This window comes from Triturus cristatus, chromosome 10 (assembly GCF_964204655.1).
Source record: "Triturus cristatus chromosome 10, aTriCri1.1, whole genome shotgun sequence".
Classification (NCBI taxonomy): domain Eukaryota; kingdom Metazoa; phylum Chordata; class Amphibia; order Caudata; family Salamandridae; genus Triturus; species Triturus cristatus.
In genome coordinates, this window is record NC_140593.1 from 312,418,526 (window position 1) to 312,444,465 (window position 25,940).

The window sequence follows — 25,940 nt, forward strand, 5'->3', positions numbered from 1 at the left end:
GCCAGGCCAACTTCTCACAGTAAGGAATGGTCTATGCATTCCCTAGTGTTAAAAAATTGAGATATTTCCACGAACATGTATGTGGATGAGTGCAAACTGTGTTAGGGTGACCAGATGTCCAGAATGTGCCTGGACTGTCCTGTTTTTTTTCCAAGGACTGTCCCAGCGTCCCGACACTTTAAAAAAAATACATGTCCAAGTTTTGAGAGAGGGCCACTATGCTGTGAAGGCTCATGTTCACACACACACACTCTCATCACACCTGGGACAGAGCTCACTTGATAGAAGAGCCTCCTGCTGTGCTGCCTAACCGCAGTCACCAGCACAGCAGGATTTAATGGGGGTAAATCAGTCTTCATGTAGCCCATCACCCAAGCAGGGATTGCAAACCTCGTGCCCTTGTAACAAAAAAAGCTACGGTTGCCAGTAGGTAGTTATAGTTAGGACCTAGTTACCACAGGAAAAGCATTTTTTGGTTTGACAATATCTTTGGCGCCATTTGACGAACCTTCGTGAAACTTTCCAAAAATACCAGGGTTGGACCGCTCAGTTTATGTGTTGAAAGTTTCGGGGTGATTCGTCAAGCGGGGCTCGAGTAAAGGGGGTCCTAAAGCCACACAACCCCTTCCCGATTTAAAAAAAGGAAAAAAAAAGGAATACAAAGGGGTCAGGTCCTGGGGGATGGGGTCATCAGGGCCCCAAAACTGTAAAAGAATGGGGGCCACACAGCCCCCTTGTAAGATTTTTTTTTTTTTAAAGCCGGCATCTAGCCGGAAGCCACGCCCCCTTTCTCCACCACACTGCAAATGTGCCCCCTGACTAGCCCACCAGGTACCTCCAGTTTGCGCCACAGAGCTGTGTTGCAGAGAGGTGGTCCGAGGCCTTATCCCTTTTTAAACCACTCTGCAAATGTGGCTTCTGGTGCACTGCTGGTGGGGCGATGAGGTCCTCTTGTGTCCTGAGGACCTCAGGACACAAGTGGACTTCATCCTCCGAGGAGCAGTGCACTAGAAGCCGCGTTTGCAGCGTGGAGTAAAAAGGGGAACACCTCTCTACAACGCAGCTCTGTGGCGCTTACTGGAGGTAACTGGTGGGCTAGTTGGTCCCCAGGGACCCTCAGGATTCAAAGGGACTTAATAGGGACGTTATAGTTAGAAATTAGCATTTAAAAAAACCTTAGAAATTCACTGAAAAAACCATAGGTTTTAGGGACGTTATAGTTAGAAATTAGCATTTAAAAAACCTTTGAAATTCACTGAAAAAACCATAGGTTTCAGGGACTTTATAATTAGAAATTAGCATAAACAAACTTCGAAATTCACTGAAAAAACCATAGGTTTTAGGCACATTATAGTTAGAAATTAGCATTTAAAAAACCTTAGAAATTCACTGAAAAAAAGACAGGTTTCAGGGACGTTATAGTTAGTTGGACATTTCACTCGTACAAAACCAGTGAAATTCGGCCGTTATAGTTAGTTCAGCTAACTATAACTCGCGCCCCCGTAATGCACTGCTGATGACGTCACATATTACATCACTCATGACATGGTCAGTGACATCACTGATGACATATCAAATGACATCACTGATGACTTCTTTCACGTGATAATTTGATGCCTCTTCTCACACCCTAATATAACCTTTGATACACCCATTCTAAATTACAGACTGACATTCTCAAAACCATAGACATTCCAACACCAATAACTACATACTCACTCAATGATTCTTAGGTCTACACACCCCTCCACTCACTCATCCATACAGTCACTCATACTTTCGGTCACTCATCAGTACAGGACTATCATATGTGTGAGAAGTTGGCCTGGTATATGCTGTCCACTAGTTATAGTGGGCACCCTGTACCAGTACAAACAACCCCTTATTGGTTATAGGTTAAAGACAACCTTTATTGAAAGCTATCTTAGTGGTAGCTATGGAGAGCAGCCTTCAGGCTAAGTCTTGAAGCAATGTAAAATCTTAGTTTCTGAATTTACTTAATACAAATCCTAAGTGGTTTCACTTATCATCCAATGAAGGGAACTAAGCACACACATAACAATGAAAAAAGTATAGAAATTGAATTCCTTTTTGCTTTTTTTATACTTTAAGAACAAATATATATATATACACGGCTGTCCAACGAAAAAATTAAAGCACAAGGACTGTGAGTCAATTTAGTGACTGATCGTGTTTAGTGACATGGTGCTGAACACAAAAAAATAACACATATAACACATATTATCACAAATGAACAAAATAATTTTTTAACATAAAATAGTCCAACATTAGATACATAGACCAGAACAGGATATAATATTCCTTATTTCTAGTTGTGGGGTTGTGTGGACAGGTTTAAATAGCAACGTCGAGGTTTTGACCCTATGAAGTAGTGCAGAATTGTAAACATCCAAGACGGGTCTTCATCAGGACAGGAAAGGATATGACAGCCTGTGAAATCAAAAGTTGAATCAAAACTATGTGTGTGTTTATAAGTAAAGCGAATTTTTTTTAGCAAGAACAAAGGACTGCAGGCTGCTCACCTAATGGCAAGGAAGTAAGTTGAATGACTTCCCTGTGTCTTATTCGTGGCGGTGTCAGCCGACACCCCACAGGATCGTCTGTTCTGTAACGGACAAAGGAAAATGAGGTGCCTGTTAGGCATCCATCTGAATAGCCTATTCAGTATTCATAGGAAGTGTGGAGTTAGGGGGGAGGTGTTGGTTGTACACATACCTTTGCAAGTACTTTTAAGGTTTATTTGACACTTCTCCAGCCGATGGAAAAGGGGTATGGTGCCACCTTAGCGATCGCCAAAGACTGTGGATGAAAGGAGGGCATGTATTTAGCCGCCAGGGAATGCGCATAAACACCATTAAATGCAGCAGGTCGAGGCCAGTGTAAAGTGAGCCAAGGAGACGGGAAGTGAGATAAAAGGACATGAGGTATGTCACAAGAGGACGCTAGCAAGCAGAAGTAATTCTCCCGATTAGCTGTATTTATATTTTCAAGCCTGTTGAGCTGTAACCATGGGAAGACTTGAGTGGGGTATGCTGAGTTAAAATGATAACAATGCACAGAGTGCTGGAACGCTGTATTATTGTAAATTGTGAACGGTTCGCATTAGATCAAGCTGTGGGTATGAAGCACGGTGCTTACAGGCAGGCTAGCAGAAAAAAATGGTGAGTTAACAAGACATGAGGTATATTACACGAGGGCGCTAGCGCATCCGAGTATTTCTACAGATTGGCAGCATATCTATATTCGCCAAACCCGTTGAACTGTAACGATGGGGGAGTAGGGCGGAGCCAGTAGCGTTAACGCGGTATTGGTTTAACCCGCGGAGCCTGAAAAGTGAACGGTCCGCGTGAAGTCAAAGTGTGGGTATGAATCGCGGTGCTTACAGGAGCGCTAGTGGGAAAACAACAATTGATGTAAGCCCGTCAGAATTAATAAAATAGAGGTGTGCTAATGAGAGATAAAGACTGCAGACAAAGGGGGTGCAGTTGTGGTCCAGAAGACAGAAGACTATATAGAGGAGATTAACCAACAACTCAACTGTGAAACTAGCTACACCCGCATCCCACGTGATCCTACCAAGGAAATAGCTAAGCTGATAAAAGACCTTACAAGCCAGGGCCTAGAGAAAGGATTCCTCTCAGAACCTGAGTTTAAGTTTCTTAATAAAACGAACCCAAGGATCCCCACGATCTACACCATCCCGAAAGTGCACAAAAACTTACAAAAACCTCCAGGAAGACCAATCGTTTCTGGTTGCGGATCTATTTTGGAGCTTTCAACCAATACCTGGACAGTTTTCCTTTGTCCGTTACAGAACAGACGATCCTGTGGGGTGTCGGCTGACACCGCCACGAATAAGACACAGGGAAGTCATTCAACTTACTTCCTTGCAATTAGGTGAGCAGCCTGCCGTCCTTTGTTCTTGCTAAAAAACATTTAAGTTTACTTATAAACACACACATAGTTTTGATTCAACTTTTGATTTCACAGGCTGTCATATCCTTTCCTGTCCTGATGAAGACCCGCCTTGGATGTTTACAATTCTGCACTACTTCATAGGGTCAAAACGTCGACGTTGCTATTTCAACCTGTCCACGCAACCCCACAACTAGAAATAAGGAATATTATATCCTGTTGTGGTCTATGTATCTAATGTTGGACTATTTTATGTTAAAAAATTATTTTGTTCATTTGTGATAATATGTGTTATATGTGTTGTTTTTTTGTGTTCAGCACCATGTCACTAAACACGATCAGTCACTAAATTGCCTCACAGTCCTTGTGCTTTAATTTTTTCGTTGGACAGCCGTGTGTATATATATATATATATATATATATATATTTGTTCTTAAAGTATAAAAAAAGCAAAAAGGAATTCAATTTCTATACTTTTTTCATTGTTATGTGTGTGCTTAGTTCCCTTCATTGGATGATAAGTGAAACCACTTATGATTTGTATTAAGTGCATTCAGAAACTAAGATTTTGTGACTCCTGACAGAACCACTGTTTTTGTTTTGCATATACACCCAGGTTCTGAGGGTTACTGGGTTACCCCATTATCATTAATTGAAGCAATGTAAAGCAGCTTGTTTTACCAGTCTATAATCTCTTGAGTGCCTAAATGAAAGATAACCACACCAGGTATATGTCTAAAATATATGTATTTATTACTAAACACACCCTCCTAGTCTCTTTATGAGACTAGAGGTCAAAACACATAAGTTACACTTCAAATATGGCAGTAAAATAGCACAAATACATGTCAGGCCCTAGGAGCAAGCCAAACCATATACTAAAATAGTGGTACAGGAACCACGACTTAACTAGACACAAGACCTAGGGCCTGTAGAATCGCTGGGACCCCAAGGAACCACCCAAGGTATTGACACCGGGCACCCACGGGGGCCGTGTGAACACAGCTGCGAGCTCCCATTAGCTTCTATGGGGAAAGTCACGGTTAGATTTTTAAAGATTAGGGACACTTAGAATTGAGTTAAGACCAAACTCTTTTGGACTAAGGACGTTCTAGGGCTAGCACCCATGGGAGCACCGGAGTACTCGTGTTACCTCACCCAGGGAAGACGTGGGCATAGGTGTCTTTTGGTGTCAGGTCGCGTTGTCGATTTCAATGGGAGCTGGCGAAGAAGTGCTGCTGCTGGGAAGATGTGAAGTGTCCGAAGAGATCCAAGCCTGGATCGAAGATGAGAAGAACCTGAAAGCAGAGGGGACAGAGTCTGGGTCACTACCCAGTGACCAGGAAGGCGATGGACAGATGCCCACCGATGTCAGGTGATTTCAGGTCAAGAAGGTGAAGCTTGACTCTTCAGCCACGGGGACCCGGAGGCATCAAGGACGACCAGGAGCTGGATTCGAGCTGTCGAGTGCTGCAGCGTCGGTGCCCGGATTGGACACAACAAGCCTTGGCAACAGCACCCCACGTAGAAACGAGAAAGATGCTTCGGTGCAGACCAGCAAGGACTGTGGGACTCACCACTTGGTTGGGAGTCAGGGCACGTCTGGAGCAACCAGTGAAGCACAAGGAAATACAAAGTTACCCCCTCAGGGACCCACCAGTCAACGGACCAGGGAGAGGGATCACGAAGGGACCTCGAGACGAAACACAAAATGGCCGCCCACGGGTCACTCAGGGTGACTAGGCCGACAATCTTTGGTGGATTCAGTGCTCGAGGTGGGGGCTACAAGTGAGGCCAAGGACGACTTCAAGAGACGTCGAGAAGTCAATGCACTTGCAGAAATGCACCGTGACCAGGAGTTCCGGTTCCACACTACTCACGAGGGCTGCGGGTCTCAGCTTTGCTGGGGACTCTGGTCGGCCTCTGAAATGTCTGGAAATCCTCTTCCTGGGCTGCAAATGCTTTGGAGTCCGGCGGGAGCTTCGATAATGCAGACTGGCAAATTGCTTCGTTGGTGCCTGCTAAGCAGGGGAGCCACTCCTTGACCCCAAGGGAGATTTCTTCAGTCCTTTAGTCTTGAGTAGAGAGTCGAAGTTCCAGGATTCAGCTTCAGAGTTTCGTCCAGGGATATCTAAAGCTCTGGTTACAGAGGTTCCTTACTTATATCTAAGGAAGGGGCTGGACTAGCTCTGGGGACCCACCTATGGGAGGGCTTGGAAAGAGGGGTGGTTACACCCATTTCCTTTGTCCAGTGTTGCGCCAGAGCAGGGACTGGAAGCCCCTGAACCGGTTTGAGCTGGACTATGCACATGGACACCAAATTTGCCACCAGTGCAGGACTTCAAAGTACTCAGAGAGTGCTCCCACCCAGCCCCAATACACATCAGCCTGTCTGGGAGGTGGTTACACCTCCCTGTGACAGGAAACCTATTGTCCAGGCCTCCCCTGCCGGAGTTTCGGTCAGCAGCAGGAGGCCAGACCCGTGTCTGTGGCTGCAGCATCCATTTTGTGATGCCAGGGCTCTGTTAAGTTCCTACCTGGTAACCCAGTACTACCATGTCTTTCCCTCTAGAAGGGTGGAATTCTACCCCAAGAACTGGCGGGGGGGGGGGGGGGGTAGGATTCCAAAGCGTTTGACACCAAATACGACATGTTTCTGTGCAGCCATCCCAAAGTTAGCATTTACCGCGAGGTTATAATGCACTTAAGAGTATATGGTCAGGCTGCATTACAAACAGCATCAGAGAAGGGTCTCCAAACACTGCAGAGGGGCTCTGCTCATGCAGGGGCACCCTCTCACATAAGAAGAAAGCACTCTGCCTTCAGGATTGATAAGGCCTGCCATAGGAGTGACTTATATGTTTATGTGTGAGTATATATGTAGTAATATAGGTAACCCATATCACAGCAAGGGGTGCTTGCCCACCTTACCCAGGCTGCAGTAGCAGACCTGTGGTGTCATTTTGGGTGGCTTTCCAAGGGTGTCATAATACTACATAGTATACCATATACTAGGGACTCACAACGGTACCTCAGGATCCAATCTGTGGTGTACCTAAAGTACAGGGAATCAATTTATAAGAGAAAGCAGATAGGCTGGGGACCTGAATAGCAGGTTCCCAGCCAAACTAAGTCAAAAATCAGCAAAACACCAGGAAAAAAGTGGGGGCAACCAGCAGTCAGATTCCACCTTCCTACAATAGTCACTCATCCATAGAGTTACTCTCACAATCACTCACACTCACATATAGTCATTTATATACTTCAACACTCAGACATACTGCCTTTCACATTTGTAATTACTCACACATGTACCACTGAAACATCCATTCACTCACCAACACACCCATACACACACTCACCTACCCATACAGTCCACCACAGATGCACTCTTGAATCCATACACCTAGTGAATCACCCACTCACACATCTATGCACAGAGTCTCACACCCCCCACCCATACAAACACTCAGGCACCCATACAGATACTCAGACAACCAATCAATAACCCATATAGACACTCATGTAGCTATTCACCAACCCATGCAGCTGCTTACACACCAACAGACAGACTGATACAGACATTCACACAGTTTAGTCACTAACCCATGCATTCAGTAAGATACTTTTAATCACTCACTTATAGAGCCAGTCATGCACCTACTAAATCATTCATTCAGACACTCATACACCCACTCATTCTTCAATACACCTTGGTCTATATATATTAAACATATTTAAATTTTACAGAAACACGCAGTCACTGGGTGATGTCATCAGTGATGTCATTTGAGATGTCATCAGTGATGTCACTGACCATGTCATGAGTGATGTAATATGTGACATTATCAGCAGTGCATTGTGGGGGTGCGAGTTATAGTTAGCTGAACTAACTATAACGGCCGAATTTCACATTTCACTGGTTTTGTACGAGTAAAATGTCCAACTAACTATAACGTCCCTGAAACCTGTGTTTTTTTCAGTGAATTTCTAAGGTTTTTAAAATGCTAATTTCTAACTATAACATGCCTGAAACCTATGTTTTTTCAGTGAATATATATATATATATATATATATTCATTAAAAAAACTAAAGGTTACAGGGACGTTATAGTTAGGGTCAGATTTTACTCATACAGAACCAGAGAAATTCAGCCGTTATAGTTAGCTGAGTTAACTATAACTTGCGACCTCACATATTACATCACTCATGACATGGTCAGTGACATCACTGATGACATCACTAATGGCATCTCAAATGACATCATTCATGACATCAGTGATGACATACACCACAGCAATACACAAAGAAGGGACTGTGGGGCTTTTTCCTCTATCAGCATAGAGGGAGGTCCAGCATAGGTGACCTGATTGAAGTATTAGAAAAAGAAGGTTATGCTGTTCCTCAGTGGACTGTGTCAGGACAAGGGAAAATGACACCGACCTGACCGCATTGCTTCAGAGTTGGGGGTCCATTTATTGGATTGTAATGCCCTCACACACCCAATCGGGTGTCATGCTTCATCATCTGCACTGCTTCTCGTTGCGTCGGCAGTACAATACCCAACGGGCTCTCTGTAGTAGGGGCACTATAGCGGAGATCTTCTTCCAATAGCCATATGGTGAAGTGGGGGTGAGGGGCCAGAACTAGGTAGATGTATGGATTGAGTGTGTGATTTAAAATAAGGCTCGGAGTACCTGTGAGAATAATTTTTAATCAATAAGTCTCCTACCCTAGTTAAAAATGAACAATGCGACGCTTGGCTAAGTATTATGTCTTAGGTCTAAGCGTCTCTGTTGGTGCAATGAGGTTAACATGTTTCTTGCTTAAAGTAAAAGTCTACATGCGATTCGTCAGGACCTATACTGTGAAGACTATCTACACTCTAAGGTTGGCGACATGGCATCATACTCACATCAACCAAATTACTACCTATTCGTGTACCTGTCAAACCTGGAACTACCTGTGTGGGGAGAAAAGGGTGACATTGGTCATAATGGTGAGGTACACATTAGGGTATATATACAGTATCATTTCCCTTGTGACTCTAATTTAGCTTTTTAATCAGTGAATTGTGAAAGCCACCAAAGTTAAGAACATAATAAAAGGTTTTAAAAACAGTGCCACACGGTGAGTGCCCATGCCTGGGGGGCCGAATTGAAGTGGGCCCTGGGGGTATGTGGGGTATTGCCAGTAAGCTGGTCCCTGGTACTGTGGTGGCTGGTACCCAAAGTATCCTTGCTACCACCCCTTCTAGTTTGATTAGTGTTCCAGTTCTCTCCGCTGGAGTCACTATTGCTGGATGAGCCCCATCTGGTGGAATTTGTGCTGGTATCTGAGAGATTACTCAAGTCAGGTGGTACAAAATCCTGCTTGAGGTATGGGTATACCTTCTCTTTGTCAAAGCACCGGATATCTTTCTCAAGTTTGACCACCTTTTGCTTCATAAGGTATTCCTTATGTTCAGCAATCTCGTTGTTTAGTTCTGTGAGTTTGGATTTAAAGCTGGGGCCTGGTAGCGCACTTTTAAGGGTACTCTCAGCTATTTGTATCTGTGCCAGTAATTGATCGGCTAGCCTCTTAGCCGTGCTGATTACCAGTATAAGTAGGTCCCTCGTGCATTTCCATGAGATCTGGGAGCACTCTGTCTTGAACAAGACATCCTCCAAGAAGATTCTTGGAAAGTTCTTGACAACCAAACCATTGGGTGATATATTGGCCCTTAAGTATTCCGTCATTAGTGCTCCTTGCAGGGTTATCCTAACCCATTCTCTTTTCATGGTTGAGAGAGACTGCCAATCTTCCGACTGGCTTCCCGTAGCGCCACGACTATCTGCTCCCAGAATCGATGGGGCCCTCAATATCTCTGCTGCTAGATCTTCTCCATAGCCTAGACCCTGACCTTCCATGTTAGGGTTTTCAGGGAATCGTGGGGAAGATAGAATAAAATAGGAACTACCACTCGAATGTAGAGCTAGCGGGTGACAGAACAGGTCTTACCCACCAACAAAGTCCCACGGGGTTTAGCCGTGCTGAAATCAATACACAAAGAAGGGACTGTGGGGCTTTTTCCTCTATCAGCATAGAGGGAGGTCCAGCATAGGTGCCCTGATTGAAGTATTAGAAAAAGAAGGTTATGCTGTTTCTCAGTGGACTGTGTCAGGACAAGGGAAAATGACACCAACCTGATGCACCCACTCATACCACTGTAGAATCTTTTATAAACCCACTGCTACTCCCACACAACCATTTACAAACCCATTCACAGACCCATACCAGTACTTACACACCCACTGTCTGATTTATAGATCTACACACACATCCACCTGCTCACCCATACTGCCACTCATACACCCTTTAACTCACTAATACAGCCATTGACATATCCACATGCAACATCATTAACAGTAATTCTGACTTGAACTCAACTCCTCAGTATGGAAAACATGGATTATTGTTAACCAGAGCTCTGATTTGAGCTCAATTCCACAGATACCTGTGACCAACTTAACTCCTTCCATACTCAAGTTGAATGCTTCCTCCCTGGCTGAACCAGTGTTCAACATTATGTTGCAGTTTTGGTCAGATTTTCTTGTCTGGGTTACTGTTGCCTATATATTCTGGAGTTTCCTGAAGTGTCGCTGGATTTCTAAAGTCTTCTTTAGCCTTCTGCACCATTTTCTTAGCTATGTCAGTTTTCCATCTCCTATTCAAGCATTAACATTGTTTTGCCAGTCTGGCATGTGTCTTGTGCGTTCCCTGTCCATTGATTGGCTCGATTGGGCAATGGTTTCGTCCAGCATTTCGATACCAGGCGCTTTCAGGCCTCTTTGTACCCACGTTATGTAATGGACCTTTTCACCTACCTGAAATTGGAGTCCGCATGAAAAAGTTCACCAGATTCTGTTTTTGTTTTGTCCATTAATGCATTATCAGGGTTCAAAGACCCGTCTTTTCATGAGAGTTATTTGTGATAAATGATTATGTATTATTGTATGTTATAGGTGCCTGGCGCTGGACTCCTTCCATCAATGGCATTTTTCAGAAAAAAGGAAGTTTTCCTAACTAGAATATCCTTTGGTGTGGGCTTCATGGCAACTTTCCTTGCCCTACTTCATGTATGCCCCCAGTGCCCACTTCTCCTTGCTTAAAGTTAGAATCTGAGCAAATAGGATTTTAATTTAATCTCTGGTATTATTACCTGCTTTCTCTTTAATGTTTTGCATCCTAATATTTTTGTGTCCAGGACAGGTTTCCACATCTTCACATTTGTTCATCAACGTGCAGATTTGGTCTTTATTAACTGCAAGCATTTCTACTGACAGGTGACCTCTCTCTTTCCAGAGTTGTTGTTTTCTCCACTATTTCATCCACTCTTTGCTCAACTCGGCAACATTTAACCTCAGTGAGGATACAATTTCCATAATGCCCTAGCAAATTTCTAGCAGTTCAAGTTTTAAGTTCTCTTTCCATTCATTTCTTGTTCCTTGGAGGAGCCATTTTAAGTGTTTCTAGTTAGTGAGATTCCTCTTTAGTGACTTCTCTTTGCTGATTTAGCAGCCATGTTTGGATGTCAGGACTGTCCTTACCCACAGGCTACAGTTTTTGTGCAGTAGCTGCCATTATCCTTTTGTCCTCTAGTGTAGCCACGGCCGCTGCAGGTGAGAGCGGCGAGGCGGTGAGGCGGGCTGGGGGGGGATTTCAGGAAAACACCACGAGGGAAAATGAATTTTTTATTTATTTTTCCCCTGTGGTCGTCTCTCGAAATACCCCCCACCCGGCTCCACCGCCCCACCGCTCTTACCTGCAGCGACCGCGGCTGCTCTAGTGGTGGGTTTTGGAGGCATTGACCCCAATATCTTTGGCAAGGGTTGTTGATGATTAGCCAACTGTCTGTCCAGTGGAAGAGCGATGATTACACACTGGCAGTCACTCTGGTGACCCCAAACTTTGTGGTTCACCTCTCTTACTGCGGCAGGTCTGTCTCATTCCCCTAGTTGCAGATTGATGCTGTCCTCCATTCTTTCCCTGTGGCACCCTGCCATTCTCTTCATTCCTTTTAGTAGTCTCCCCTCATATACCCCCATGGCCCCTGTTCATGTGTGACCCCACACTAATGGACATCTCCTCATGTGCACCTCCAGGTGCAAATTTGGGTTTTCCCCCCGTGCATTGGGTCACCTAGCTCAGACCCTGTGTGGCAGAGCTGAATCCATGGCTGGTCCTGAGAGTAAGTCAGCCAGCAGACCAGTCCCTTTCCGGACTGTGATCTTTCTGAATCACACTCTATACTTATAGTTCTGTGCACCATTGCTTCTCTTTCCAGGGAGCATCATTCTGTGCTGTCTGCTTGCTTTGTCTTGACACTGCCAGACATACCTCCCCAGCCACCTGCCCCTCCTGTTGGGCATTTCTTCTGATCCACGTGTCTTAGGTCTCTCATTTGTTGGCTTTGGGCCTGGCTCTGTAGCTTGTTTTCACTTCATAGCCTGCTGCTAGCATTCTCGCTTGTCTTCTGTGCTTTCAGTGGATCATGTGTGGCAGGCAACATGTGTGCTCTCCGTGTGACGAAACATCTCCCTCACTGCCTCTTGGATTCCCCTCAGCTGGAGCGCCTCTCATTTCCTAATACACAACCTTGCAGTTTCGGCTACCCATCCTGCTCACAGTCCTCTTGACTGCTCATTCCCTTCCTGAGCAGTTTCACTTTCTGCCATCTGTTTTGCTCATCTTACCCCTGCAAGGTGTTCCACCTCCAAAGTGCTTCTCCTATTTCTCCCGGCCTCTGTAACTCAGGCGGTGGTAGTAGGCCTGCATCTTCCCCTGCTGAAGCCTCCCTTGCACGTTGCATTAATGAGGAAGTTGGAGGCACATTTCCTCTACGTTTTGCAAGAGTATTGCATTCCACCCTGGGGTGGCTACTTCTAATTGTGCCTGAACATTCCAGGTGCCATACCTTGCTGTTAAAGCATTGTCAGCATTTAAAAGTATGTACCATAGATGTTATGTTCTTGGCCTTGATTGGAGCTGCAAGGATTTGCATCTGTCATCTTCCCCATCCAAGCCACAGTCCCCCCTCCAAAAGTTTAGGTGCCATGTTAATAAGACATAGTGACAGTCCACTTGCAGACCCTGAGATACCACAACACAACAATAGCATGCCATTCGTCAGTTCACTGATTGGGTCGACAAGATTGACAGCATCAATTAGTTACCAGCACTCCTCCAACTCAACATACCGCATGTCAAAGTGAATATCTGTCTAGGTACACCAAAATGAAGACCTCACTGAAATCCTTCCCACCCCTAAGCACTCCATATAAATATATTACACCCTGGTGTATTCTACTGTAAAGTCCATCTCTGAAGAGAGTTTTACACCACTCCTCAATAACTCAATATCTCCTTTGCACAGGGTGTATTCAGAAGCACTCCCAGAACAGAATACATTGTGCATTTACTGCAGAAAGTAATTCTTGACCCTGACAATCTTGTCAACTATTGACCAATTTCCAACTTGCTATTCCATGGGAAGCTAACTTAGAAAGAATTCACCATCCAACCACAAAGCTAAATTGACAACAATAACCTTCATGACTAACAGTCCAGCTCAACAACGCTCTACATCGCTGAGATGACAGCAATTCAAGTTATGGACAATACTCATGACATGAGAGAAAATGGCAGTGCATCCCTCTGGTCCCACTTTATTTTGCAGCAGTTTTTAACATTGGTAATCATCAAGTCATAGACAACATCTTTTGAACTTCTCTGGAACCACACACTTCAATAATGTCCACCCAGAGTGCATTACTGGACCTCCATCTCGTGCTGGTTTTCAATCTCTACATGATCCTCTTGGACTTCTTGCCAACCAAAGAAGGAAGATTCAACCATACACTGACTGCACGCAACATTTGTCTGAAAGTCTCCGCAAACAGAATCGTACACAAACTCAAGTAAACACCCTGTCATCCAAGCCTGGATGCCATGCGTCTTCTTCAAACTCAATCCAACAAAAACAGGCTTCATCCTTATTTCCAGCAACACCAAATATGTCCAAATTCAAGACTGGCTGTCTGATAGGAAGGTGGATGGAGCCATACCAAAGTCCCCAATATACAAAAGTTCCCAGATTCATCAGTGACAGTGCCCTTTTTGTTCAAACTCAAGAAAACATAAAAAGGCCAGTACCAGCTTTCATCGGTAGGCAGACTAAAGCCCTAATTTCTTGAGCTGGACTTCAGACATTCCATCAAAGCTTTATATCTCTCCTACCTGGAATGAGGCAATGGGCTAGTTGCCAGTATCCCCAGCTTCACTCTGTATTCACTAAAGATTGTGCTGCACGTTGGGAAAGGCCTATAGAAACTCAAACCTATCATTCCCACTCTGTCTGACCTGCGCTTGCTATCACTTCACGCTCACATCATCTTCAAGACCTGCTGCTGTCTGCGGGAATTTGGGAACCTGTCAATCCAAAGAAACACCTGGATCAACCACAATACTGAATGTGAAATAGAGAAATGTGAAAAAATAAAAGACTAGAAATCAAGCCTTCGCAAGCATTCCAGCCAGGCTTTAGAAGAACATCCCTTTGTATCTTAGCTCAACCCTATGTCTCCTGCAGTTTAGAAGTAAGATAAAAACCCCTCTTTTCAAAGATCTCAGCCACAGATATGGAGCCTTCCAGGTAGCCGTGTTTCCACACCTAAGAAGTTTACCCAAGAGCCCTCCCTTCCACATGAGACTTACACATCCTTAAATCATTGTGCACCTGTTCTCTTGCACATTTTTCAACTTTTCCACACCTCTTATCATTATGCTGATTGCAGCATTGCCTTCTTACTACGTATGCACTTTGTAAGTATACGTACATAATAACACATAAGCAGACGAGGACTGAAATAACATCTACAGCATTGGTTACTTAGTTATTAATGACTTGATAAATGTATCTTTTTTAACAAGTTATCCAGCGCATGATTCTACTCGTAACATATTCTGTTGTTCAATCTCCATTTTTGGAGGCCTCCGGCATTATATGCCTACAGAAGATACAAAACCAGTTACATCAGAGTCATGCTCCTCTGGTTAATTTTTTTCTGTGAATTTTGGGCTATGTTGTTTTGCATTTGTACTAGAAGAATAAAATTGCTTCTTCTACTATTCTAAAGCAATAAATACAATGATCTGCATGACCTTTCACCCTTAACATTGGACAGAAATGTGCCAGATACTGTTAGCAGGGCGCTGCCTAAGGAACCAGGTCCGACATTTTCCCTAAATCAATGTTTCTGGTCCCCTATCTATGCAAGGAATATCCGTGGGTGGATATTCTTTGGTTGGGGTGGGCCTCCATTTAGAGGTAGCAAATAGTGCATGTCTGACTATGAGAATCAGAGTGGGGAAATCTGTGTATCTCAGTGTAATCAGCAAGTGGCCCAGAAAATCAAGAGAAATTTAGAAGTTAGATCATCTAGGGCCCGTTAAGGTGATTGCATTTAGGGTATCTCCTTCTAGTCTGTCAAAGGTTGCTTTTGGCAGTATCAATGACAAAGAAAACCTTAGCCACCAACAGGGAAACAAATTACCCTCAGCTAAAATCCACAATTCACCACTCTTCTTCAAGACACGATGCCAACATCAGCCGTCTGAGGTTCATGTCATTGGCATAAGACATTGCTCCTCCCTTAAAGGTGTGTCCTGCAAGTGACTCTTGGCCTGGTCTAATGTTTCATCAAGAATCAGGACTTGCGGGCCTTAAGCAGGGCTTACAAGCTATTTTTGCATTAACCGGTTAATTTGTTTATACAAGGCGATGCATATGTTTATTCTGCAGGTCCACCCATATCATTTTATGTAAACAAACCTAGCTATAGCACAACTAAGCTCCGAGACACTGATAGTGAGGGAGGCAGGCACAACACTGTGACACCCCATGAGTCGGTGCCAGTGGCCCCAGATGTTAGGGGCCCTTGCACAGTATCACAGAACAGCACGTGAACTGCTGCTTGATGTTTCTTTTCTGTACAACCTGTAGTAGATAGGCCTATTCATGGAGTTAGTGCTTGCACTGTAGACATCACGGCCTAAACTGGTCCGGGCACTCGTATGACTGTGCAGTGGCACAACTGGGCACCAATTGCCTCTTGGGTAATACGGACCCAATATACTAAACCAGGGCTGTTTTATAGCGGCTATCTTTGCGCCATCACAGCACCTGTTCGCAGCATGTGAAAATAGCTTTGTAAATCACTGTGGCCACAATGCAACACATTGCAATACTTTCCAAAGATCAATAGAGGGGTTGTATTGCGTGTTCTCCAGGTCCAACTTTTATGGGCATTCGTCAGTGATTTACAACGGCTAACACTGCTTGCTAATTGGCACTTGCAAACAAACTAAAGACATGCACCTTGCTATACGACAGCACTTTACTGCATCGACAAGGACAATGCACAGCCCTCGATGCCTATAATCTGAATTTGTGCCCAGTATCTCTGTAATAGACAGGACAGCTTTTTTTTAAAAGAACAACTAGGTGGTATTGCAGTAAGCTATGTCACCCAATCTCAGTGAACGGTAATGATAGAGTGGGGTTCTTGTTAGCTGTTACCAAGGAGACAGTCCTTACTCAGAGAACTTGAACCCAATTTATTGACAAAGTAATTTTCTTATGCTGAAAGGATCAGCTTCTATCATTGTCGTGTATCAGTTCATTTATGGCATCTTCTCTGTCCTTTTCTTTTTAGGAAAGCCTCCAGTTCCATTCCCTTTACAAATCAAAAGTGCTGGAATCTCTACGGGATGAACTACCATCGGGTATGTTGGTCTGCGGTCTCAAATACCTGTACTTGTTTGTTGTTGCTAGTGAGGTCTTGTACAAACTGCTGTTTTCATGGGGGGGGGGGAGGGGGGAGGGGGTTGTAAGCCACAATAGAGTGTACTTTTTGTGCAAAGGACAGTGTCTATTATATTTTACAACACAGACAACATTTCTCAAAGTTTCAGTCAGTATTTTAGTCTCAGAAATTGATCATCCCATTATTTTAGAGTTGGCTGTACAACTTTAGCTGTCTGCCAGGCATGTGCGGACCTTGCCGCGAGGCGGACATCAATCTCGATGCCGGTATTCACTCCGAGGTGATTTCCGCTATCTGATTTTTTTTAGGCTGGAAAAAAAAATCAGCATGGGAACCATGAACATATGTGTTTTATTTTTTTATCTCACATTATGATACCTTTTATAAAATTGGCCTAGACGAATACTATAACAACCCAGATACCATCCAACCTAATACGAAAATGATTATTAAAAATGCATACCGTATTGAATTAAGCATGGCTAATCAGGACCGGGGCATGTTGGATGGTGGGGTGCTAAGACATTAGAAATTTTATCTGTCTTTTACTTTACATGTACAGTCATGATTTTTGTTGACTAGATTTCTGTTGGGCACTCTGCACTTTTTATTGGCCTATCCTAAACAGGCTGGTTGGTGTGAGAGACTAGTCCCTTGTCCTTGTAACAATCAGGCCAAACAGAGCACAATGCATCTCGTGTTGCTTTGCTCACTTTATGCAGACCCAAGAGCCTGCTCTTTTAAGCCTGTACTAAAAACTGTTTGGCCCTGTTCCTATCAGGAAGGCTTTGACTACTTGAGGTCATTGTCTACAGCTGTAATCTCAAGTGCAGTGCTTAGTTTTATCAGAATTGCATTCTTAATCAGAAAACGTTATGAATTGTGAAAAGGAATGCAAATTAGAACTAGTCAAATGTACAAACTATGTTGGGGAGGGGTATGTTGATTTTAAAAGCTGATAAAAAATGTATTGGTACACCAAAATATATGGAAGTGAACATGTGGAAACCTTTTTAAATATTCTTAACTGTTTTTATTATATTATGTATATATGTAAACTTTTATGATTCTAAGAATCAAATAAAGTTATTTGAACTGAACTGATTACCTTGTTCGTAAAACAAAGATCCTTCTACCTCTTGCCCTCACCCCTCACATCTAATTTACCAGCATCTGCATAAAAACAAAGCAAAGGTTGCATTCCTATCTTCCCCTCCTAACCCCCTGTACTCTCCCCGCTGTGAGATCCATCGGACTTTGTGTTTGTTATTTTTTTTTAGCGTTTTAACACAATGCTGGTTTTCACAGACTATGAACGCCAACACTTTGTTAAAACTTTCTGAAACACCAGCATGGACACATTGTCTACTGGTCAGATATCTCACAAGAAAAAAAGGGGGGGGGGGGCAGGAGCGCTCATAGGCCCAGCATAATTGGAAGGAACTGCATACTCTTGTTATAGTATTGCAAAAAGATAATGCATCAGTTTAAAAGAATGTTGGCTTTCACAACCTCTGTCCGCTGACCCTGTCTTAGAGGGAGTGTTTGGGCTCGGCTCTTGTTGGCCTCAAGTATCCAAGAGGGCCCGAGCCGGGCATCTGGCTCCAGCCAAGCTCCAGCTTTCAAGAGCCCGCCCACCTCTCTGAGCCTTTACAGCCATTGGAACTGTTCAGGTGCCATTCATATTTTGCTTCCATCCACAACACCTTACAGCCTGTGGCAATGGGTCAGCTATAGCCATTGTTTCTATCACTGTGAGAGTTATGGCATTTTTCCTCCACACCTGCATATCCTCCTGAAAATGAGCGTGCTTTAAAGCAATGACTAGAAATCAATTTTCTTTGTTTTTCTTTTACTGCTTTTATAGCCCCATTTTGTTGCAAAAGTTTATCTTTATTTCTTTACACAGTGCTACCTGTCCTCTCACCTAGTTTTCAAATCGCACTGTTAGCTGCAAGTGCTGTTGGGCCACTTATTACCCATGCAGCACACACCAACCTGGGGCGCACAGTGTAAATTTAGATTTTTAACTTTTCTATAGCAAACAAATTAGCGTCACATTTAGGCAACATCACTTTTTTCACTTTTATCCCTTATTCATTTTCCATATGTTTGTAAACAAATCTAAATAAAAAATCATTAATCATATAACTACAAATATCATAGCCATCAAGTCAGGCATATCGTCTTTGCCAATGCTTGTTGTTGTTGGTACTCCAAACAACATAACTAAAGGATTAGTCGATTTCTTGGGCCTGTGTTGACCTGCTGTCAATAAGCATAATTCAAGACTTGCTTGTAGAAATGTGCTTATTTGACACGATTTGGAGAAGGGCAGTTACAGGAGTTTTGCCCAAAAATGCCAAAAGTCCAGTCTGCCCCTCTGTGCATTTCCCCACCTGATCTAAAGAGCAGGGTAAGCTGGCGGACCCAATGGCAGAGCTTCAGTTGCCTCATGTTATGTTATGTTAGCAAGAATTTCTATAGCACACGTACACCGAGAGGTTTCATGGCGCTTGCTTTGGGCAGTGTCAAGGCAGAGACGGAATTACGCATGAGCCTGCTCAAACAGCCATGTCTTGAGCATTTTTCTGAACCCCAGGAGGTTGTTGCAGGACCGGATTACAAGTATTAGGGAGTTCCATAATTTAGGGGCCAGATAGGAGAGCCTACATCCTCCCTGGCGTTTGAGCTTGAAGGCAGGGGTAGATAGCAGCTGGAGGTGGGCTGAACGTAGATTGCGGGGGGGGACATGCCTCGATATCATGCAGCTGATGAATTTAGGGCTCCGACAATGCAGGGCCTTAAAGATTAGGCACCCTGTCTTGAAGGCTGCACATTGGGCGATAGGGAGCCAGTGAAGTTTTGATTGTAAAGGTCTGGCCAATTGCCATCGAGGCTGTTTGTGGATTAGTCTCGCAGCTTGGTTCTGTACCAGCTGGAGACATTTGAGTAAAAACAATGGCAGGCCGAGGTAGATAGAATTAGAAAAGTCAAGATGAGAGAGTACCAGGGCAATCACTACCTGTATGAGAGCGGTGTGAGTGAGCAGGTGGCTAATCTTCCTGATTTTGTGCAGCTGGAAGAAGAAGGTAGAGACCACTGCCCCTACTTGGCCTCTGAGTGAGAGATCAGCATTTATGGTGACCCCTAGGCTTTTTACGGAGGGGGAAGGGGTGGGGGGAGGTCCCAGTGTAGTCGGCCAATAGTGTGGGCCCCAGAAGATCTGGCCTTTCCCGGGCAGGACTAATTTCGGTCTTTCCCGGATTAAGTTTAAGATGGTTCAGGTCCATCCAACGCTGGATATGGAGCATGGTGGCTTGAAATTCCTTGATTGAGTCAGGGGAATTATCAATAGTAAAAACAAGCTGAAGATCGTCAGCGTAATTGAATGTGGTAACCTTCCTGTTTCTTAGAGATTGAATCAAGGGCAGGAGGTAAAGATCGAACAGGTGGGGAGACAGCGACGATCCTTGTGGGACCCCACACGTGATAGCTATCTTGGGGGCAGTGAAAGGGGCAAGGCGTACTGCTTGGGTGCGGCCTTCGAGAAAGGACTTGATCCAGTTGAAGGCTGAACCCTGTATGCCGGCCTGTCTGACACGGTCCATCAGGATTTTATGGTCGACCGTGCAAAAAGCGTCCGACAGATCCAGAAGCACCAAGGCCTGAGGGATGCCCTTGTCCGCATTTGCTCGTAAAGCATCCAAAACCGCAAGAATTACTGTCTCAGTGGAGTGAGCAGGCCGGAAGTCTGCTTGGTGAGGATCTAGGTGTTCAGAGTGGTCAATGAAGTTGGATAAACTCCTAGCGACATGGGCCTCTAAGATCTTAGCCAAGAAGGGGAGCAGGGAGATGGGGCGATAGTTCGATGGATTCAGGGGATCGTCCCCTGGTTTCTTTAGGAGAGGGACCGCTATTGCATTCTTGAATGCGTTCGGGACCCTGAACAGTCCAGCCCGAACTGCCAAGCCAAGTCCTCCCTGGACCGGAAACAAGCATCCTAGGACCGGTTTTGGGGTTTCACCCCTCTTTTAGAAAGTTGACATATTCTCACTAAAGCCATCTGGTGCCTGCTGCCTGTCTCTGAAGACACGTCTGAGTTAGATGACAGCCGAGCGTTGTACAGTCCCTCTAGACAGCCTCACAAAGGGTGCTTAGGTGTGACTTGATGGGCCGTTCTGGGCAGGATGGGAGGAAGGAGCAGGACACAGCCTCACACTTACACCTGGCTGTGTTCAGTCCCCACACAAAGGGCTGCATACCCACATGTTGTGAGTCTGGAGTCAGGGCAGGGAGGGAAGGGACTCTGTGCACTTCAAAGGCATTTCTTTGAAGTTTCCCCCATTTCAAAGGCCCAACTGGGTATAAGGACCTCAGACACGACCACTTCGGTATACTTCTGGACCTGTGGATACTCTGCTGGGAAGAAGTACTGCTTTGCTGCTGAAAGGACTGCCACTCTGCTAGACTGCTGCTCTGAAGGAGCTGCTGTCTTGCTGTGCCCACCTGCTGCCTGGTGCACTCTTGCCTGGGGAAGAAGAACTGGACCTGGAACCCGTCTTGAACCCAGGATCCCAGAGTGACTCAAAGGTCTGCTGGCCTCCTGATCTGAGTCTCAGGGACATAACCAGCTACCCACAGCTCCTGGACCCATCTTCAATGAACTCCTAACCCCCAAGAGATGCCTTTCAGGTCCTGGGCCCTTGGAAGTGTTTTTTGGCTCCTGAAATCAAGTTTTTGGGCTCTATGTGAACAGGCCTGTTTGCTCGGGAACCGTGCTGTTCTCACAAAGGATCAGTGCAAGCCGGTGCTAGTTCGTGTCTTTATACAGGAAGTATTGTCACTCATGACCGTGAACGGTCCAGCCAGTCTGTCCGCGATGCCCAGTGGCTCTTGGCGCCCCGCAGAGCAGCAACGCTCTCCTTGGTCCCGGCAAACTTTTCCTCATGACCGTGACTCTTGCCGCAATTCTTGAGAAGGTAAAACTTTAGCAGGACTTGTCTGGGAATGTATTTGACCTGTGCTTCATCATGGTCAGTTTGAACTTTTAGATTTGACCTAGTCTAGCATGATCAGACATCCCGGGTTGGTGCTTTATGCTTCTAAGCAAAACGTTTCAATTTATTCTTTAAAAATTCATAACTCCAGTTCTACTTATTGGATTTTTATCATTATGGTCTTGTTTTGTTTATTAAATTAAGCTCTATTTCTTTTTTCTGCCTCTTAAGTTAGGCCTGACTGCTCTGTACCAAACTACCAGGGGGTGAGCACAGGTTAATTTATGGTGTGTTTGTGACTTACCCTGATTAGGATTGTGGTTCCTGCTTGGACAGGATTCAGACCTGTGCCAGCCAGGAACACAATTTCTAATAATTAGGCTTATGCTTTGTTACAATTTCCCTTTTTCTGGAATACATGTTGTCAAGTTATGTATTCTGCACGATTGTACCCTCTTAAGATGGTTGTACACAAGGCAAGTCTATTTAAATGTGCAGCAGGACATTGGAAAATTGAACATTTATGCTCAGTCACATATCATTATCATACAAAGTTTCAGCAAAATATCTATATGTATACAGGCTGTCAAAATTAGTTTGACATTACATAGTAAATAGTATTGCTCTTTGTAATGTATTTGCTTTCTGTCTAGAATTTTGGAAACTGAATGACACTTCAACACAAATACTTTTCAAATCAAGACATAAAAGGAAAAAAAGACAGGTAAGTCATAGTTTGCAATGTTTACTATACTAAACTAATATGATTCTCATTTATAGCGATGTTAATAATATACAGGTATGTTAAAATGGAATATGTGCAGTGTATTTAGAGCAGTTTGGCAGGCCTATGCATTCCCACTGCTTTAGTGAATACCAGCCACTCATGCTGTTTGTGATCATATTTACATATGTTACTTGGTGATCATTTAACTAAAATGTGGGAACACTGATATGAAAGTAAGCTGTGTAGCATCCATACATTTAACATGGGCCATAGAAAATTAAATAACACAAAATGCAGTCACTGAGTAAAGTTTTGAGTGAACACTTAGGGCCACATTCATAACATTTATTTGCTTGCCCAAATGCAACTTCAAGGACTAAAATGTCATCTGTGAATGTTGATGGCAAATCCTTTATCATAGAATCAGGATTGAAGGACATTTAAAGCTGCAGATGGAAATATTGAGGGTATAAGTAGAAACAGAGATGTTCTCGGTTGTGGGAAAGGTACGGTAACCATTAGGACGGTAGCTAAAAGTTGAAATTTTGTGGTGTCCTTGCAACTCCTCACTCGTTTATCAATCAATCAATCAAACAGCATTCAGAGAGTGGGGATAATCACCGGCGAGTGTATCCAGGCACTGAAAACATAACTGTCAAGGGGTTCAGTTGAACAGCCAGGTCTTGAGTCATTTCCAGCATTCCAGCAGAGAGGATGAGGACCGTAGGTGAAGGGCTAGGTTGTTCCAGGATTTCGCCGTGAAGTAGGAGAAGGAGCGTCCTCCACTGTTACTTTGGCGAATGCAAGGAGTGTGCAAGGAAGAGGGAAGCAGAGCGCAGATGTCTGGAGGGTTTGTGGAAGTTCAGTCAGTGGTTGATGCATGCTGGTCCTTGATTGTGTAGGGCCTTCTAGGTGTGGATCAGCATCTTAAATTGACATCTCTTCGGAATGAGGAGACAGTGGAGCTTCTAGAGATGGGGTTTGGTGTGGGTCCATTTGGGGAGGTGGAGGATGAGTCTGGCCACTGAATTCTGTATGGTTTGTAGTCTCTTCAGGAGTTGCACGGTGATTCCTACATAGTGTGCGTTGCTGTGGTCCAGCCGGCTGGTGACTAGAGCTTGATTTATGGTTCGTCTGGTGTTGACAGGGAGCCATTTGAAGATCTTAAAGAGCATGCGAAGGGAGAGGAAGCAGGCAATAGAGACTGCATTGATCTGTTTTTTCACAGTGAACTTGCTCTCCAGGATGATGGCAAGATTACGAGCATGGTCTGTCAGAGTGGGTGCTGGTCCTAATTTTGCAGACCACCAGGAGTCGTTGCATGGGAAGGTATTGTTCTCAAAGATCAGCAATTCTGTTTTGTCTGTGTTGAGTTTTAGTTAGTTGTTATTCATCCAGTTGGTGATGCCAATCATGCACCTGTGGAAGTTGGCCTTCGTGGTGGAGTAGTCTTCCGATTATAATGAGGATAAGCTGAGTATTATCTGCGTAGGATATGATGTTCATTCCATGGGTCGTGCCGATGTTGGCCGAGGGGGTCATTTAGATGTTGAATAGTGTAGGGCTGAGGGATGCTGCAGATTATGTTTCTGGGTTCAGAGGTGAAAAGTGGTAAGCGGATTCTCTGGGTTCTTCCGGTGAGGAAGGATGCAATCCATTTGAGGACATCTCCTTGGATTCCGATGTGATGAATCCTCTTGATAAGGGTGTGGTGAGATACCGTATTAAATGCATCTGAGAGGTTGTGGAGGATCGGGGCTGCCATTTCTCCCCAGTCGAGGAGGGTTCTGATGTTGTCAGTGGCAACGATCATGGCGGTTTCGGTGCTGTGGTTGTTGTGGAAACTGGATTGAAGGGTGTCCGGAAGATTGTTGATCTCCAGGTGTTCTGTGAGTTGGGAGTTGATGGCCTTTTCAAGTACTTTGGTTGGAAAGGGGAGCAGAGAGATGAGACAGTAGTGATTGAGTTCACTGGAGTCGGCGGAAGGTTACTTCAGAAGTGGTTGAACTTCTGTGTGTTTCCATACTTCGGGGATGGTGGCTGTGGTTATGGATGAGTTGAAGATGGAGGTGAGCTGCATCTGATCATTTTGCTCCAGAGGTTGAAAATGTGGTGGGGACAGGGGTCCATGGGTGCTCCTGCGTGGACGAAGTTCATGATGGCTGTGGTGTTTTGAGTGGTGAGCTGGTCCCAGCTGGTGAGCAGGTGGTTGGAGATTGCATCTAGGTTTTCATCTGTGGCATTGAGAAGTCTGAGGGTGTCGGCGGCAGTGGGTTGGCGTTTTTGTAGATGGTGGAGATCTTGTTGTGGAAGAAGTCCGGCAACGTGTCGCAGAATTTTTGGGGGACAATGATGTTTTGCAGAACTCTTTGAAAATGTTGAAGACTTTTTTGCTGTGGTACCAGCTGACTTCGATGCGGTTGCCACGGTGCTCCTCGCTCTTTAAGTAGTTGGCGGTATTGATCGAGGGGCGATTTGAGGTGGCTTGGTCTTTGGGCTCCTTGCTGGTGTGCCATTTTCTTTCTAGTGACTTGCAGTTGCGTTTTGTGGATTTCAGTTCTGCGGTTTACCAACTGGCCTGTTTGGTGAGTCTCTTGGGTTTGGTGGACTTGACAGGGGCAACTCTATGGTGCAAACAGAGATTCAGGCAGAGAAGTTTTAGACAGCCTGTTCTAGGTTGGTTGCAGTGTCAGAGTGGGAGGTGTTGAGGGCGTTAGCCACTGGCTCTCTGATACTTTGTTGTAGCTGCACTGTGGAGGGCAGGGATGCTTGGTGGTGGTGCCAGGGGATCCTGTGATGGTGAAGTGGATGATGTAATGGTCTTTCCAAGTGAGCTCGGTGACATGGCTGTACTTAACTCTGTCGCTGGCAGTGAAGATGGGGTCGAGCGTGTGTCCTGTGTAGTGTGTGGGGTCAGTGACTAGCTGGGTGAGGCCGATGTTGTTCATGCTTTCGAGGAGGTAGGTGGTGTTGGCATCATTAAGGTGGCTGAGGTAATAATTTAGGTCTCAGAGGAAGATGTAGTGTTTGGAGTCAATAGGGAACATGGAAATGCATTCGGAGATGGTGTAGCAGAAACTGGGGCATAGTCCTGGAGGTCTGTAAGCAAGGTTGCCCCTGATGGTGGTTTTGCCATCGATTTGGAGTTGGACATTGAGGTGTTCCATGATTGGGGTGATGTCATCTGCGGTGGTGGTGCAGTGGATGGTTTCTTTGTGGATGATTGCGATACCACCTCTGTGTCCGGTGTGCTATCTTGCAGCCGTTTGGAGCTGCTGAGGTTGATGTCGGGAGCAGATGCGTGGTTGAGCTTGTCTCAGTCAGGAAGACAACATTGGGGTGAGGGAGGTGATGGTGTCCCAGATCTCAGCGGCGTGCCTGCAGAGCGATTGTGCGTTTAGCAGGAGGCAG

General features: G+C 44.8%; 1 protein-coding gene across 3 annotated transcripts in view; it reads left to right on the forward strand.

The window, feature by feature from the left end:
• ADAM22 (ADAM metallopeptidase domain 22) overlaps positions 1 to 25,940 on the forward strand; it is a 1,168,071-nt gene that overhangs the window by 672,363 nt on the left and 469,768 nt on the right. For all 3 annotated transcript variants that reach the window (XM_085631338.1, XM_085631339.1, XM_085631337.1), the window contains exons 7-8: positions 16,692 to 16,761; positions 22,456 to 22,526. In XM_085631338.1, the coding sequence (XP_085487464.1) occupies positions 16,692 to 16,761; positions 22,456 to 22,526 (141 nt within the window). The remainder of the gene's footprint in view (positions 1 to 16,691; positions 16,762 to 22,455; positions 22,527 to 25,940) is intronic.